Source organism: Cydia fagiglandana, chromosome 14, assembly GCF_963556715.1.
Source record: "Cydia fagiglandana chromosome 14, ilCydFagi1.1, whole genome shotgun sequence".
In the NCBI taxonomy this organism is placed as follows: Eukaryota; Metazoa; Arthropoda; class Insecta; order Lepidoptera; family Tortricidae; genus Cydia; species Cydia fagiglandana.
The window spans coordinates 13,392,180-13,407,183 of record NC_085945.1 but is presented as its reverse complement, the minus strand read 5'-3'; the positions used below and the strand labels follow the sequence as shown (position 1 = coordinate 13,407,183).

The 15,004-nt window shown below is 39.6% G+C and overlaps 1 protein-coding gene across 2 annotated transcripts in view; it reads left to right on the top strand.

The window, feature by feature from the left end:
• Positions 1-13,615, top strand: part of LOC134670802 (transient receptor potential protein) — a 54,408-nt gene extending 40,793 nt beyond the window's left edge. For both annotated transcript variants that reach the window (XM_063528624.1, XM_063528623.1), the window contains exons 12-21: positions 6,591-6,831; positions 7,133-7,256; positions 8,129-8,324; positions 8,627-8,791; positions 9,546-9,768; positions 10,836-11,001; positions 11,224-11,384; positions 11,974-12,153; positions 12,592-12,693; positions 13,016-13,615. In XM_063528624.1, coding sequence (XP_063384694.1) covers positions 6,591-6,831; positions 7,133-7,256; positions 8,129-8,324; positions 8,627-8,791; positions 9,546-9,768; positions 10,836-11,001; positions 11,224-11,384; positions 11,974-12,153; positions 12,592-12,693; positions 13,016-13,515 — 2,058 coding nt within the window. In that variant the 3' untranslated portion in view covers positions 13,516-13,615. The remainder of the gene's footprint in view (positions 1-6,590; positions 6,832-7,132; positions 7,257-8,128; positions 8,325-8,626; positions 8,792-9,545; positions 9,769-10,835; positions 11,002-11,223; positions 11,385-11,973; positions 12,154-12,591; positions 12,694-13,015) is intronic.
• The last annotated feature ends 1,389 nt before the right edge of the window (positions 13,616-15,004 follow it).

Genomic DNA, 15,004 nt, shown 5'->3' with positions numbered 1-15,004 from the left:
CAGTGTTTGTTGGTGTGAATTTCCCGTGTATACGCTAAACTTTATGGGGATGCGGAAAAACTTACTTCTTAATTTTCTTGCACACAATTCGTAGCGACTTTTATTTTACGTGCATTGACATGATGTGTCACATTTTCTTTTCATCGCCTTGCCGATTTATTTTGAAAACCCGACAAGGAGGTCAGAATTCATAGGAGAAGTTTAAGTATTTATACGTGGCGCAAACATTCCCCCGGCCTTGAAAGGAATAGCTTTCAAAAAGTTATTTAAAATAAATCATTTACTACATAATAGCATCTTTATTGCTCAGAGAAAACTAAATTAACATAAACATATGAAGCCTCCTTAACTTGAAAGAGATAACTAATTACTAATAGAAATATGAAATTATATTATTGAGAAGGCAAAGGACATAATTTGACCAAAGGCCTTTTAAGTGTGCCTGATTTTGTTTTAACCAAAGCAACTCTGGCAATACCGTCCTTGCCTGGAAAAAGTTGAGTTATAAGACCTAACGGCCAATGTAGAGGCATAACATTATCTTGAAGGATGACTACAACTGTTCCTTCCTTAACAGGCTGAGAAGGAGTATTCCATTTTTGTCTGGCTTGCAACGTGTGCAAATACTCATCGCGCCACCTCTTCCAAAAGGATTGCGTTAAACGATCTAATAATTGATATCTTTGCAAAAGATGATCAGATGTTACCTCCGCAATAGACGCAGCTGGAAGATATTTCAAAGGAGTAACATTAAGAAAATGAGCTGGTGTCAATGCGGAAGGTTCAGCGGGATCAGAGCTTAACACGGATAGCGGCCTAGAATTTAATAAAGCCTCAATTTCACCTAGAACTGTCATTAATTCCTGAAATGACAAGATTTGTTTACCTATAGTACGATACAAATGTGATTTGACGCATTTGACGTTACTTTCCCAACATCCTCCAAAATGCGGAGCACTAGGGGGAATAAATTGCCAAATTATTTTATTGGCTGATAGTTCGTTTTCCCAAGCTTCTCGATACTCATTCGCAAGGAAATTGTGAAGTTCTTGCAAATATGTATTGGCTCCCTGGAAGTTGGTTCCGTTATCGCTATACATATATTTTACAGGACCACGTCTGGATAAAAACCGTTTAAATGCTGACATAAAGCTTGCTGTACTTAAGTCAGTTGCAAGTTCTAAATGAATTGCTCGTGTTATGAGACATGTGAATAAGCACAAATAAACCTTTTGACTCTTCACGCCTCTTCGTCGAACAGGTGTACAATACAACGGACCAGCGTAATCACAACCAGTATGTATAAAGGCCTTCTCAACTTGATTTACCCTACATGCTGGTAGATCTGCCATCATTGGATAGTTAGCCTTTGGCTTGGTCCGGAAACAGTAATTGCATAAATGAATGCGATGACGAATAATACATCGAGCTGCTACAATCCAGAATCGATGTCGCATAATAGATATTAGAGTTTCAGGTCCTGCATGTAAATGGTGTCGATGATAATAATCGACCAGTAGGTTAATGATGTGATCACGACGTGGCAATAACAAAGGATGTTTATAATCGTAATCTTCATTAGAATTACTGAGACGTCCTCCAACGCGAAGGATTCCATCTTCAATAAATGGCTTCAGGCTTGCAAAGGCCTTTGTAAACCCTTTTTTCAAGGTCATGTCTAAAATATGTTGACTGAAATAAACTCTTTGTAGAGCTCGTACGATTTCTAATTCGGCTGCTGTTAAGTCATCAGCACTAATGGGACCTTTAGGTAATCGTTTTATAAATTTCAAGATAAAGGCAACTGTGCGTACATATCTAATCCATGAAGAGAACCGTTTAGACAAATCATAAATTATGTTGTCGTTCGAATTGTCACAAGTCACCAAAGAAACCGTTCGTTCTTCAGGAACGTTGACTTCGTCTGGTATAAACGCCTGAGTCGGCCATTCGTTTTTCGGGAGTTTCATCCATGGAGGGCCTGATAGCCATAGAGGATGGTTCACCAGTTGAGCTGGAGTTAAGCCCCTAGACAGGCAGTCGCTTGGATTTTCTATTCCCTTAATATGATAAAAATGATCGCTGGAGAGGTTCTCTTGGATCTTGGTAACACGATTGGCCACAAAAGTTTGCCATCGATGAGGCGACGAATGAATCCAACAGAGCGTCACTGTTGAATCGGAAAAGGCCATTACAGAGTCAATTGGGTATCTGGTTGAGTAAGTATCAACCACCCTTTTTATCAGTTGTGACAATAGCAATGCTGCGCACAATTCCAGTCTTGCTAGGCTGACAACCTTTACGGGCGCTATCTTAGATTTAGCGCAAATTAAATTAATGACACCTCGTTCATCATTAGGAAAGGTGACGTAGGCATAAACCACTCCACCATAAGCCTTTTCACTAGCATCCGAAAAACCAACTATAGTTAATGAACAGTTTTCAATAACACCTAGATGTCTGGGAATGCTAATGTTAGATAGTAGCGGTAGTTCACTTTGGAACTGTTGCCATTGGCGTACAATATGATCAGGCGGCAATTCATCCCAATCGATTTTCAAAAGCCACAACTCCTTTATTAGAAGCTTAGCGAACACGATTACAGGGGCAACCAGGCCCAGAACATCGAATAGTCGAGCTACCGATGAAAGAATGTTTCTTTTACTGCACGGTCGATCGTCGGGACTAACCTGGAACTTGAATACATCTTCACCAGGATACCAACGCAGACCTAAAATCTTCAACGTTGTATCATCGTCGAAGGTGACACTTTGGGACAAATGTAGTTCTTTCGGTATTTCATTCAGAACAGCTGCAGAATTTGACGACCACTTTGCCAGTTGGAATCCACCTTTCAAGAACAAATCCAGCAGTTGTTTAGTCGCTTGTACAGCTTGGTCTTCGTTAATAACTGAACTAGCTACATCATCCATATAAATATCACGAGATGCAATTTCCTTTGCGAGTGGGTATTTATAACCTTCATCAGCTACTAACTGTTTGACAGTTCGCAGTGCCAGGAAAGGACTGCTGCGTAGACCGAAGGCTACCCTGTTATATTGAAACACTCTTATAGTTTCCTCAGGACTAAACCTATAAAGTATACGCTGATAAGGACGATCCTCCCCCCGTACGTCAATACACAGATACATTTGACGTACATCAGACGTGATAGCAATACCAAACAATCGTAAGTTTAGTAGAATGCAGAACAAGTCTGCTTGAAGACTTGGTCCTGCGTGAAGTATATCATTTAACGATAAACCGCTTGTGGTCTGTGCACTAGCGTCCAGGACAATTCTAACCTTTGTGGTTATTCTGTCAATTTTGACAGTTGCGTGGTGGGGTAGGTGATAAGCGTCATTTGACTTATCATTCGGAACCTCCGATAAATATTTTTTATCAATATGTTCACGGATAACTTCATCATAAGCTGGCTTTAATTCAGGTTGCCTGTGGAATTTTCTTTCAAGCGCTAAAAATCTGCGTTCAGCTGTCTTGTAAGAATCGCCTAAATTGCTTGGGTCCAATTTAAACGGAAGTGCTACTTCATAACGTCCGTCTTCCAAACGATTGATTGTATTTTTGAATATGTCTTCAGCTTGTTTCTCGTCTGGACTATGAATCACTCCTCCATCCAAATCTTCAATCTCCCAGAATTTTTGCATTAAATTTCCCACATCGACCGAAGTAAAATATCCAGCTGCTGAGTAGGAAGCGTTAACTGCGGGAGCATCGCCTAGTATGATGTACCCCAGTGTAGTTTCTAAAGCGTCAGGCATGCCAGGTTTGTTTTCAACTTTATCTGACATTAACAATTTGGTGAATAACTTAACACCAAGAAGTACGTCAATTTCACCTGGAATCGCCCAAGAGTCATCTGCTAGATGTAAATTATCAAACAGGTCAGTTGCAGATTGATCAATATGACAAGTCGGTAAACCAGGCGTGATCTCCTCTAAAACAAGCGCTTCGATAGTATATTGATGTTTAGGATCATATCTTGACCTAAATGTTAAGTTGACAGTTCCTCGGATGGGTTGTGTTATAGCTGTTCCACCTAATCCATTTATTGACGTCACGGGGCTGCTGTGTACAGGAAGACCTAAATTCTTGCAGCACTTCAATGTAACGTAATGTTTCTGTGATCCTGGATCCAGCAGACATCTCAAAACCTTGTCCTTGCCGTTACGCCCACTAGCGAGTACCTTAGCAGTGGCGAGAATTTCCGTCAAGGGTGATTTAGTCTGTCCCGATGCCGAATGAGTACATATGGAGGCACCGTTGTCCGTTGCGGATGAACTTGTGCTAGCTTCACTACCATCCTTAGGTGAGGACTTGGACTCGTTGCTATTCATTGCAGGTTTTGAGTTTTCAAAGTGTAACGTTGTATGATGTTTGCCTTTACATTTACGACAAGTTTTCTTGGAGGAACATTTCGAGGCAGTATGGTGCGTGTTTAGACAATTAGTGCACGCGTGAGTTTCCTTAACGAAATTAAATTTTTCGTTAGGCGTGAGTTTCATGAAATTATTGCAATTATAAAGTTGCGAGTGATCATTACTCTTGCACATAGCACATGGATTTCCGTTGTCATGCCCTTGCGTGCTAACATACGCTTGGGGCGTGCGAGGGAGAGGAGCTCGCACGCTGCTAGTGCTGGCAGCGGAGCCGCTTTCAGCCTTAGTTGGCGTTCGTTGCGATGTCCGATATAAAATCTTTACTTGTTCCCTAACGAAACAAATGAATTCATCATATGTAGGCATTTTAGAAGAATTCCGAATAGACATCTCGAAATTCTTTGTGGTATCTGAGTCTAATAACTTAAGACCCAGGTGAATGAAAATAAAGTCACTTAAGTTTTCGAGCTTGAGTTGTCTTATTGCTGAAATAGTAGCAGCAAACGAATCAATTATTTTTTCTAAGTTAGATGCCGAAGGACCATTGACGTTGACAGGTTTCATCGAAAACAGCTGGTTTAAATATGATGTAGCCAATGCGCGTTTGTCATCATATTTCGCGATCAATGCTTCCCAAACTGTGTTGTAGTTTTCTGCGGCAGGTATAACTCCCGCACAAATTGACTTTGCCTTTCCTGTCAAATGACTAAACAAGTAGTGAACACGCTCAGAATCCGTAAGTTTCTTATTCTCGTGTATGACACGCTTAAATGTTTCATAGAAGAATGGAAAGTTTTGAATATCTCCATCGAAAGAAGGAAGATCAATCCGTGGGATTTTAATGGAGTCGTCCTTACAGGAATGGCTCGAATCCCTGGATGTCGAGAGGCTCGGAGCAGGTGCGTCAATTTTTGAAATTTGACATTTGATTACGCAGTAGAGATCTTCAAAGGCATTCATTGCGCTGTAGTTGACGTTGTATTCTGGGTCCAACTCCAAGTTCAAAAGATTGACTTCATCCATCAACTCTATAAATTCTTTTCTCAGTTGATCGACCAATCGAGCTTGCGCGATGAACTGCGAGAAAGCCTTCTTGTCACTGCTTAGCTTTGGAATCATGTCATAAATATTTTGCAAACGCATAAAACATTGAGCACGTTTTGCTTCCGCGAGCTTAAGTTTCGTTGCCATGGTTACCTAGTTGTTACTATGACAGCATGAAAAAATATGAATAATAATTATTGTGCTAAGATGCACAAATAATTATAAATTATATTTAACTTGAATAATACCTTAATGCAAGTCGAAGGAAAATTAAGTAAATACGAATGTTCCGCTTGTATAATACCTTAATACAAGTGTAACCTTCGCAGTAGGTTAATTACAGTTTATGAAAAACTGAGGCTTTCAGGAATAATTTACCCGTAGTTTTCAGTTTAGTAAAATGTATTTTGTAACTTAAAATACACTGAAATTATATAACGAATATGGTGTGCAAAAATGTTCCGTGAAAATTATGACACAATATGACAGTTACAAAATACGAAATATTTTTGTAACGCATTTATGAATAAGGTAACGCGATGAATAATCCCACACGCTACGCGTAAACAAAATATTAAAATAACAGACAATAACAATAAATTAGTATACTGACTGTACTTTGAAATAGAATTATGACGGGAACATTTTTTGAAAATTTAAAACCGAAAGGAAATCCGAAATTATTTTTATATGCGATTCAGTGAGCAACAAGGATATTATGTAAACTTTTAAAGATAAATTTGCTATCCGGCTCGTTTGGGCCAAAAATGGGGATGCGGAAAAACTTACTTCTTAATTTTCTTGCACACAATTCGTAGCGACTTTTATTTTACGTGCATTGACATGATGTGTCACATTTTCTTTTCATCGCCTTGCCGATTTATTTTGAAAACCCGACAAGGAGGTCAGAATTCATAGGAGAAGTTTAAGTATTTATACGTGGCGCAAACACTTTATGTATAGCTAGTACGCTGTATGTCGTCATACCTAAATCTTAAATCTCGGCACCTTTCAAAATGAAACCGAATATATTACTAGGAAAGTAGTAGTTAAGTACTCGTAGGGTTTATTAAAATGTTATTTAACTTATTTTTGACATTGTATCATCCTGGCTTTGAATCTCATTTTGTGTTCAAATTCCAACAGAGGGACTACAAAAACGGCCTGGACCCCTGGTACCCCCGCGAGCGCTGGGACTCCTTTGACCCCATGCTGCTCTCCGAAGGCGCCTTCGCTGCCGGCATGATCTTCTCCTACCTCAAGCTGGTCCACATCTTCTCCATCAACCCTCATCTTGGGCCGCTTCAAGTGTCACTGGGAAGAATGATCCTGGACATCATCAAGTTCTTCTTCGTTTATATGCTGGTGCTATTTGCTTTTGGATGTGGTAAGTTTTACCATTTGATCTTTGTTTTTACAGTTTCTATTTAGTAATTTATTCAAATGTGTTTGTTGTTAGGTCTACTTGAATAAAGAATATTTTTAATCTTGAATCTAATGCATCCATATCCCAAAAAAACCTTGACAAACATTTTCACTGCTACATATTATTATTGATAATTTTCACAAACCTGTGCGTTTGTGTATCAAAAAAAATTTTTTCAACGCATTTTTGGGCCACCCTGGAAATCTTCAATATAATATATATGATTTAGTGCAATAGTAGCACTAATATTGATATTCTACAGGTCTGAACCAACTGATGTGGTACTACGCCGAACTGGAGAAGAATAAATGCTACCACACCCCCAACGGCGTAGCGGACTTCGATAACCAAGAACGGGCCTGCACCATATGGAGACGATACGCTAAGTAATAAGACCAGAGGGCCTACCGCGAACCACGTTCGACGTGTTGCCTCTCTGTCGCACATGTAAATTCGTACGTAAGTGTGACAGGGAGGCAACACGTCGAACGTGGTTCGCGGTAGGCCCTCTGACGCATCGAATGACACGTCACTAACAATATGTTGATTTAAACTATCTGTATAGCAACATCTCAATCGGTTCAGCCGTTAAAGCGTGAAGAGGTAGACAGACCGACAGATAGACTTATTGAACAATGTAGTTTCATCAATATAAAGTATAGGTATCCCGCAAGGTAAGGCACAAGGGGCCTAACTTTACAGATATACTTAACACATTCACTGCCCCCAACGCACATGTGCGTTCACCGTCATACAAGTTTGTTCCTAGGCCACGCCCCCTGGCAGTGAATGCGTTAACAATGTTCTAACTTACTCAACGCGGTAAAACATTTTCATTTTAGGATTCCGTACCCAAAGGGTAATTTAAAGCGGGACCCTATGCCTGAGACTCCGCTGTCCGTCTGTCTGTCTATCTGTCTGTCACCAGGCTGTAACTCAAGAACCGTGATAGCTACACAGTTGAAATTTTTATAACAACAAATACTAAAAACAAAATATTTAAGTGGAGCTCCCATACAACAAACGCCATATATTTTTGCAATTTTTTTGCGTAATGGCACGGAACCATTCGTGCGCGAGTCCGACTCGCACTTGGCCGGTTTCTCTTTCACAATACATGAGTTAATTTCACAATTCACGTAGGTTAATAGATCTTTAAGTGGCGTGCTCTTGTGTTGGAGGCCAAGACTCATTTTGGGTCACCGCGCCAATCAAGTATGTAAGTAATAGATCTTAAACAGTTCCTTCTATTTTTCAGTCTTTTCGAAACCTCCCAGTCCCTCTTCTGGGCGTCCTTCGGCCTCGTGGACCTGACCACCTTCGAGCTGACCGGAATCAAGAGCTTCACCCGCTTCTGGGCGCTGCTGACCTTCGGCTCGTACTCCGTGATCAACATCATTGTGCTCCTGAACATGCTCATCGCCATGATGTCTAACTCTTATCAGATCATCTCTGTGAGTTTAATTATGGTCGCTTTGAGTTTCTACTTTATTATGAAAATTCTCGTAGGATGACTTTTTTCACGATAAACGATTTTAATTTTTCTGTTTACTATCATAGATGCGTAAGGAATCATTATCCTTAGCCATTCACCATCAGTCAAGAGTCTAACTCGTATTTGTCTGGTTTCTCTCTTTAAGCAAGCATTTGTAGATATGTACTATTTTTATCAATGTTTCTGAGATACGTACTTACACTTTGCTATATTTAGTGCTATCTCAATAATGTATAATTTTCATTGAGATATTGTTTTCAGGAACGATCAGATGTGGAATGGAAATTTGCACGCAGTAACCTCTGGATGTCGTACTTCGAAGACGGCGATACAGTCCCCCCTCCATTTAACATCATTCCCACCCCCAAACACTTCTCTGGCTGGATCAAAAACTGTTGTGATAACAAAAACATGGGGTCTATTATCGTAAGTTGACTTTTGAACCTTTTGATTTTTATATTATATTATAAGAATATTCTTTAAACGTATACGGAATATCATTTGATATTTACCACAAGCTTTTCGATGAAGGAAAACATCATAAATATCATAATAAAACTTGCATGCATGCATCCGCGAAGAAAATCAAAAGGTGTATCTGAAGTCCTCAACCCGCTTAGGGCCAGCTTGGGAACTATAGCACTGGTCCCACCGCGAGCTAGTAAGCTATGAGCTATCGGCTATAAACACGACCAAAAGATAAGCACTCCCGTGTAAATAAAAGAGACACGGCGATATTTATAGCTCACCGCTGGGCGAGTAACTAGCCCAATGCTCTCACGCGTGAGAGGAGGCCTGTGCCCAGCTGTGGGACGTATATAGGCTGAATCATATATTGATTGGATAAAATGTGAAAAGTCAAAGATAAAATCCTTCACTCGAATTTGACAGCTGAAGAAGATGGCGCTGCTTTTGTGGTAACTAAAAGGTTAAACGTCAACTTATGACAACCAGAGTTAGCGCATATTCTATGGAGCCGTATAACGCTATCGACATTAGCTGTCAAATTGGACGTCTGATTTTACATATCTAATACAATAATTAATTTTGTTGTCTAATACAAGTTGTAGTAGTCTAATACAATAATTAAACTGCTTTATACGATTTGTAGTAACTTTGGTTAGTAACGTTTTTCAAGCCTTTTTTACTCTTTATCATTAACCTAAACCCAAACCATCAGAACAAATCCCGCGAGAAAGCGCGCCAACAGCACGAATCCGTCATGCGCGTGCTCGTGCGGCGTTACGTCACGGCCGAGCAGCGTGCGCGTGACGAGACCGGCGTGACCGAGGATGACGTCATGGAGATCCGACAGGACATCTCCACGCTCCGCTACGAGCTGATTGACATCCTGCACAACAACGGCATGAAGACTCCCAGGGTCACCATGCAAGACGCCACCGGTAAAGGTTGTTCAGATATTTTATTATTTAAGAGTGATCTTCACAAGTCTTTGGAGTTGTTCAAATCTGCACGTAGTTTTCTTGGGTATCTATAGTTTCCCAAATAGTTTTAAATCATAATGTATTGTTTGTCAGAATTTTCGTTAGTCATTATTGTTTTTTCTCAGAAACGCGTAACTTTTCAGGATTGCCATAAAACAAACCTAACCTTCTATAGAATAACCTTGAAAAGTTAACGGTTTCAGTTTTATGTCTAACATAATATGACAAACAATACATTATAACTTAAAACTTTATGGGAAACAAAGAGACTGCGGTTTTCTTCTGTTTGGGTTTTCTTGTTTTTATGAGACACCTAGCTTTGAAGTTGTGCCACTGATACCAGATATTTTGTTATTTAAGAGTGGAATCTTCACAAGTCTTTGGGGTTGGTCAAATGTAATTGCACGTAGTTTTCTTTTGTTTGGGTTTTCTTGTTTTTAAGAGACAGCTTTGAAGTTGTGCCGTGCCTTTTCTTCTGTCCTTTCTTGTATTAGAGAGGGTACTTTGTAATTTAAGAGCGGTCTTCACAAGTCCTTTTTACCTTTGTGTTGATTAGTCACGACTAAACTTTGCATGTTTTTTATTTTCATTTGTCTGATTTTTCTTGGTTTTCTGAGATGCCTTTGGAGTTGAAAACAACTTCAGTTTGTAAGATGTGAATGGTACCATACCAGGTTACTGAGACTGTTCAAATGTGAACTATTACAGTAAAGTTTGAAATCACGACTTTTTGCAAGTTTATTGTATATTTTTCACTGGTTTGTACACGAGTTAGCCTGTATTTTATCAGGCGTCTTTGAATATGAATTCACTTATTTCTTGGTCTACTCTTTTCCGGGTAGGTACCTAATATACTTAGGTTCTGACCGTGAAGAACACTAGTTGCGCATATGGATGCTTTGAACGAATTACTCAAATTGTGGTGGCATGTATTTCTTTACAATCTTTCGTTTTGTATATTTTAACAAAAGAAAAAAAATATAAAAGAAAAGAATAGAAGTTCATGGGGACCTTTTCTTTTGCAGTGGCCGGCAAGAAAGGAAAAGTCATGGAGAGGCGAATCCTCAAAGATTTCCAAATCGGTATAGTGGAAGGCATCATCAAGGACGTGCTGTCAGCCAAGGACAGTAAACCTAAAGATGTATTCAGCCAAATCGCTAAAGCCATTGGAAGGAGAGGCAGCACTGACAGGTAAGTCTTATAATTTTTAGTGTACAGACTTGAAAATCCAAAACAGTCACTCCGACCCTTAAAAAGCTGTCTTGGTAACTCATGTAAAATAGATTGATTGTTGAAATTTTGACGTAATATGCATGATTATCTAATCACACACGTCTTTAGACGTTTATGGTTGTTTTGCGTATTACCATGCGCTTAATAACCATTCATACTGTGTTTTTCTTTTTTTAATAGCAAGAAGCGCGACTGGAATGCTCTAGTGCGCACCAACACGGGCAAGCGCGATCCTATCGGTACAACCGAAGAAGCCTTGACTCGTCGCACCCGCCAGTCGCTGCGCGCCCACATCCTCGACAATGTGCAGGGCAGGACCATGGATCCAGAGAAGCTGCTGGGTAACTACGTGACAACTTCTCACGACTTAAAGCTTTAACCCACTTGCAATCTAAAGTAGCCCGGGCAATGTAATCCTAAGAATTGACACAGGCGCTTTATTTTATCTCAACGACTACTATCTGACCTTCCTCTTCTCTCCTCTGTCATATCGCTCTTGACAGCGCAGTCGTGGTCTCGTTGAGGCGTCCGCATCGGTAGTAGAGGCGGACACAGCTATTCGCACGATCTCCCGCCATCTCTCCCTGTTGACAGACTGTCTGGCACAGTCAGATACGCGGTTTCCCGCCTTCCTGCTCAGACCGAAAACCATGTTTTATTCCAATAAATACGTCCAGTTTACTCATGTTTTCAATCACTCAAAAAGAACTTGTATGAGTGTGATGTGTGAAGTACATAAGTTCCATCAATATCATCGGTACTAACCGTGGCTAAAATCCTTTTCCCTTTTGCGCTCAACCTGTGACGACTAGTTATGTTGTAATAACCTGAATGGAACTATGGCAATTCCACTAAAGCAACTGGCACAACGTAACAAAGTCCTCTAATTATTACGCCTCCTCATTCTTTATAACCTTCCACTTCTTTCAGAATTTAACCCCAAGCTGTCAGGCGTGACGCCGACAACGCGCTTGGCGTACGCCAAGTTCATGAGGAACAAGATCAAGGCCGACTTCACCGCTAGGAACGAAGGACGTGAGTCCGAGACAGACGACGGTTTGGTAGACGAGGTGTTCGAATCACCGAAGAAAGATCCGGTGCGGAGAAGCGGTGAGTGAACTTCGTAGATCTAGAAACTGGGGGTATTCACAGCGAGAAATGGAAGCCACGAGTCTGAAGGAAACGATAGCATGGTAAATGAGCCTACTAAGAAAAACCCGGTACGCGCCCGGTACGAAAAAGCGGTGAATCACGCGAAGTCTAGAAACAAGGGAACTTCACATTCGCTGTTCTTTGAAGGTGTTCACTTGTTAAGGTGCTAAAGGAACGGTGAGAATAAACTGAGAATATGCTGAGTTCACGGCGAGGGACTTATTAGTCACCCTAAGCAATACAGCATCTTCTATTGAACATCTGAAGGATCAAAAATCCATGCTTGCGACAGTTTAAAGTTTTGCTCCAATAGTTATGGGCCTTCGCTTAGTATTCATCGTAGCGTTTGTACTGATTACCTGTGTTGTAAGTTTTAATAACAACTTTTTTTTTCAGCTCGATCATTCCGAAGCAGTCCGATTCAAGAGATGTCAGATGACGAAGGATTAAAAGACAACGAAATTAAAGTAGCGGCTGACATTGAGACCGAAACCAAAGGTAATTAATCGACTTAGTATCGTGATCATGCAATATTCGATTTAATAGATGATAATAAAAAAAGTTATTACTTTTCATAATTATGTGTGTGGTGATCAAAAATCGTGGGAGCTACCCTCGGCCTATAGAGCAGAAAAAGTCTTTCTCGAAAAATAAAAAAAAGATGACTAAAAATCCACTCATGATCCTCACCATACACAAACAAGAGGTTGAAAGAAAGCTAACCGTTCTAAGTATCATATCTAATTAAGACAATAGTGCTCCCAACACGCTCCCTGTTTTACAAAATATCGTTAAGCATTTTTTAATTTATCCAATACAGAATCGGAAGGCGGCTCTGAACAAACGAGACCTCTCAAATCGTCCTCTCAAGAACCTTCAGAACCCTGTACTCCAGACTTCGATCCTGTCAGCAACAAGCGACTGCCATCGCCAGCGCAGCTCGACGCCAAGAAAGACTATGTTATCCAAATAGATGAACCTGAATCCCCATCTAAAAGCCTCTTCATCACAAAAGAAGAGGATAAGACTCTAGAGAAACCTATCACGCCAACTCCGAGCGAGCGCTCACAAGAGCAAATTCTATCCCCTGCGACTCTCGAGAGTCAACATCAAGATGGAACTTCCAGGGTAACACCCACCCCTGAGCCACAAGTCAGCTCGGTCTCTGAGACAGCCAAGGAAAAATCTAAGTCTTCCTTAACAAGCCCCCGATCTTCCAGAGTCAGTCCATCGCTAGCTCCGTCGCCGTCGCCTTCCATGATGAAAACTGACAAAGGAAAATCTAAAATCACGGGCAAAATAGTGTCCGGTTGGCTTTAGTTCCTAAGTTATTACTAGTGACGTATTAGTGAGAAATGCCTTATTGACATAGCAATAATTAGATGTAAGCATAGGAAATATAATGTGTGTAATTCACTCGAATCGAATTTAGCTATGTATACCTACCTATACATATTATAATATACAAGTGAAATAAATTTTTGCCGCTTTGAAAATTGCGGTAATTCCAAATATAACTAAGTAAGTAATGTATCGATTTTACATGAAATCTAGTAAATCGCCAAGGTCATAATATTTGGTATCAATAATTTAATACATATATATTAGGTAAAAAGGTGCCTTACCTTTCCGTCTGTTTTGGCTGAGCTACTGACTAAATAGTACTTTCATCTATCCCGATCAATTTAAAGAATTATTAGAATTAAACACTAGAATTATTAGAATTAAAAGGTAAGTCTACTACTTACATATACCGACAATATCAATTAAACATATCTGTTTGATAATAATTCTACAAAATAAAATAATAATACTTATTGTTAGTTGAGCTGGAATATACGCTCCTAATATTACCATTAAAAATGAAACAAATAAGGTCATTGTGATAAGGAAAAGACGTGAGTTCATAAGGCAGAGGCCACTATTATGAACAATGGGTATAAGTAATATCTGTTTTAGTTACTACCCCAATTTAACCAAATGGGTAAAAACATTTTTAGGATATAGGTCAAGTTCCTGAGGACATGAAAACTAAGGTTAATTTTCTGTTTTTTACCTTATAGACGATAGGAAATTCTTACAAACATGTACCCAGACCGTTAACTTTTTAATGTCTACAGGAAAGATGCTAGTTTTCCTGAACGTTTTTGACCCAAATATATAAAGTTCCTTAAAACGTAGCTTAGAGAAATGTGAATGTAATTTAAACCAAATGTGAATGTAATTTATCCTCGTAAGTCCCCGCGTACTTGTACAAGTACAAATTAAGGATAGCACTTCAGACCTGACATTTTAACCACGTAGATGGCGTAACTGCCTAATGTACTTACTCAAGTACAAATTTTTCATTTCCCATTTACCGGGTAGTTTTTTTACAACGGCAACACTGACACGGTCATTCTCATTCAATATTCTATGGTCAATTTCGCCATGTTAGACAGGTAAAGTCAACTGTCAGTGTCAGTGTCATTTTTTCGCAAGATGGCCACATAGTCAGGTCGCTGGCCAGCACGAGGTAAAATAATCGGTTTATATTCAAGTAATCACTTGTTTTTTCTGTTGTCATATGAATGTATTAGTATATTTAAATAATAAATATTGTCAAATAAACAATATTTCAAAGAAACCTGTATATTTAGGGGGTTCGTGATTGGTCAAAATAATTTGTACTTACGGTAGTACGTTCGGTCTAACTTACAAGTTTTTTTTTCTTATTCTAGCGTTTGATGAAAAGCAAATATTTCAATTTCTCAATGACTATGACTTCAAGGACTCTGATAATGAAGATATGTTTATATCTGAACCCGAC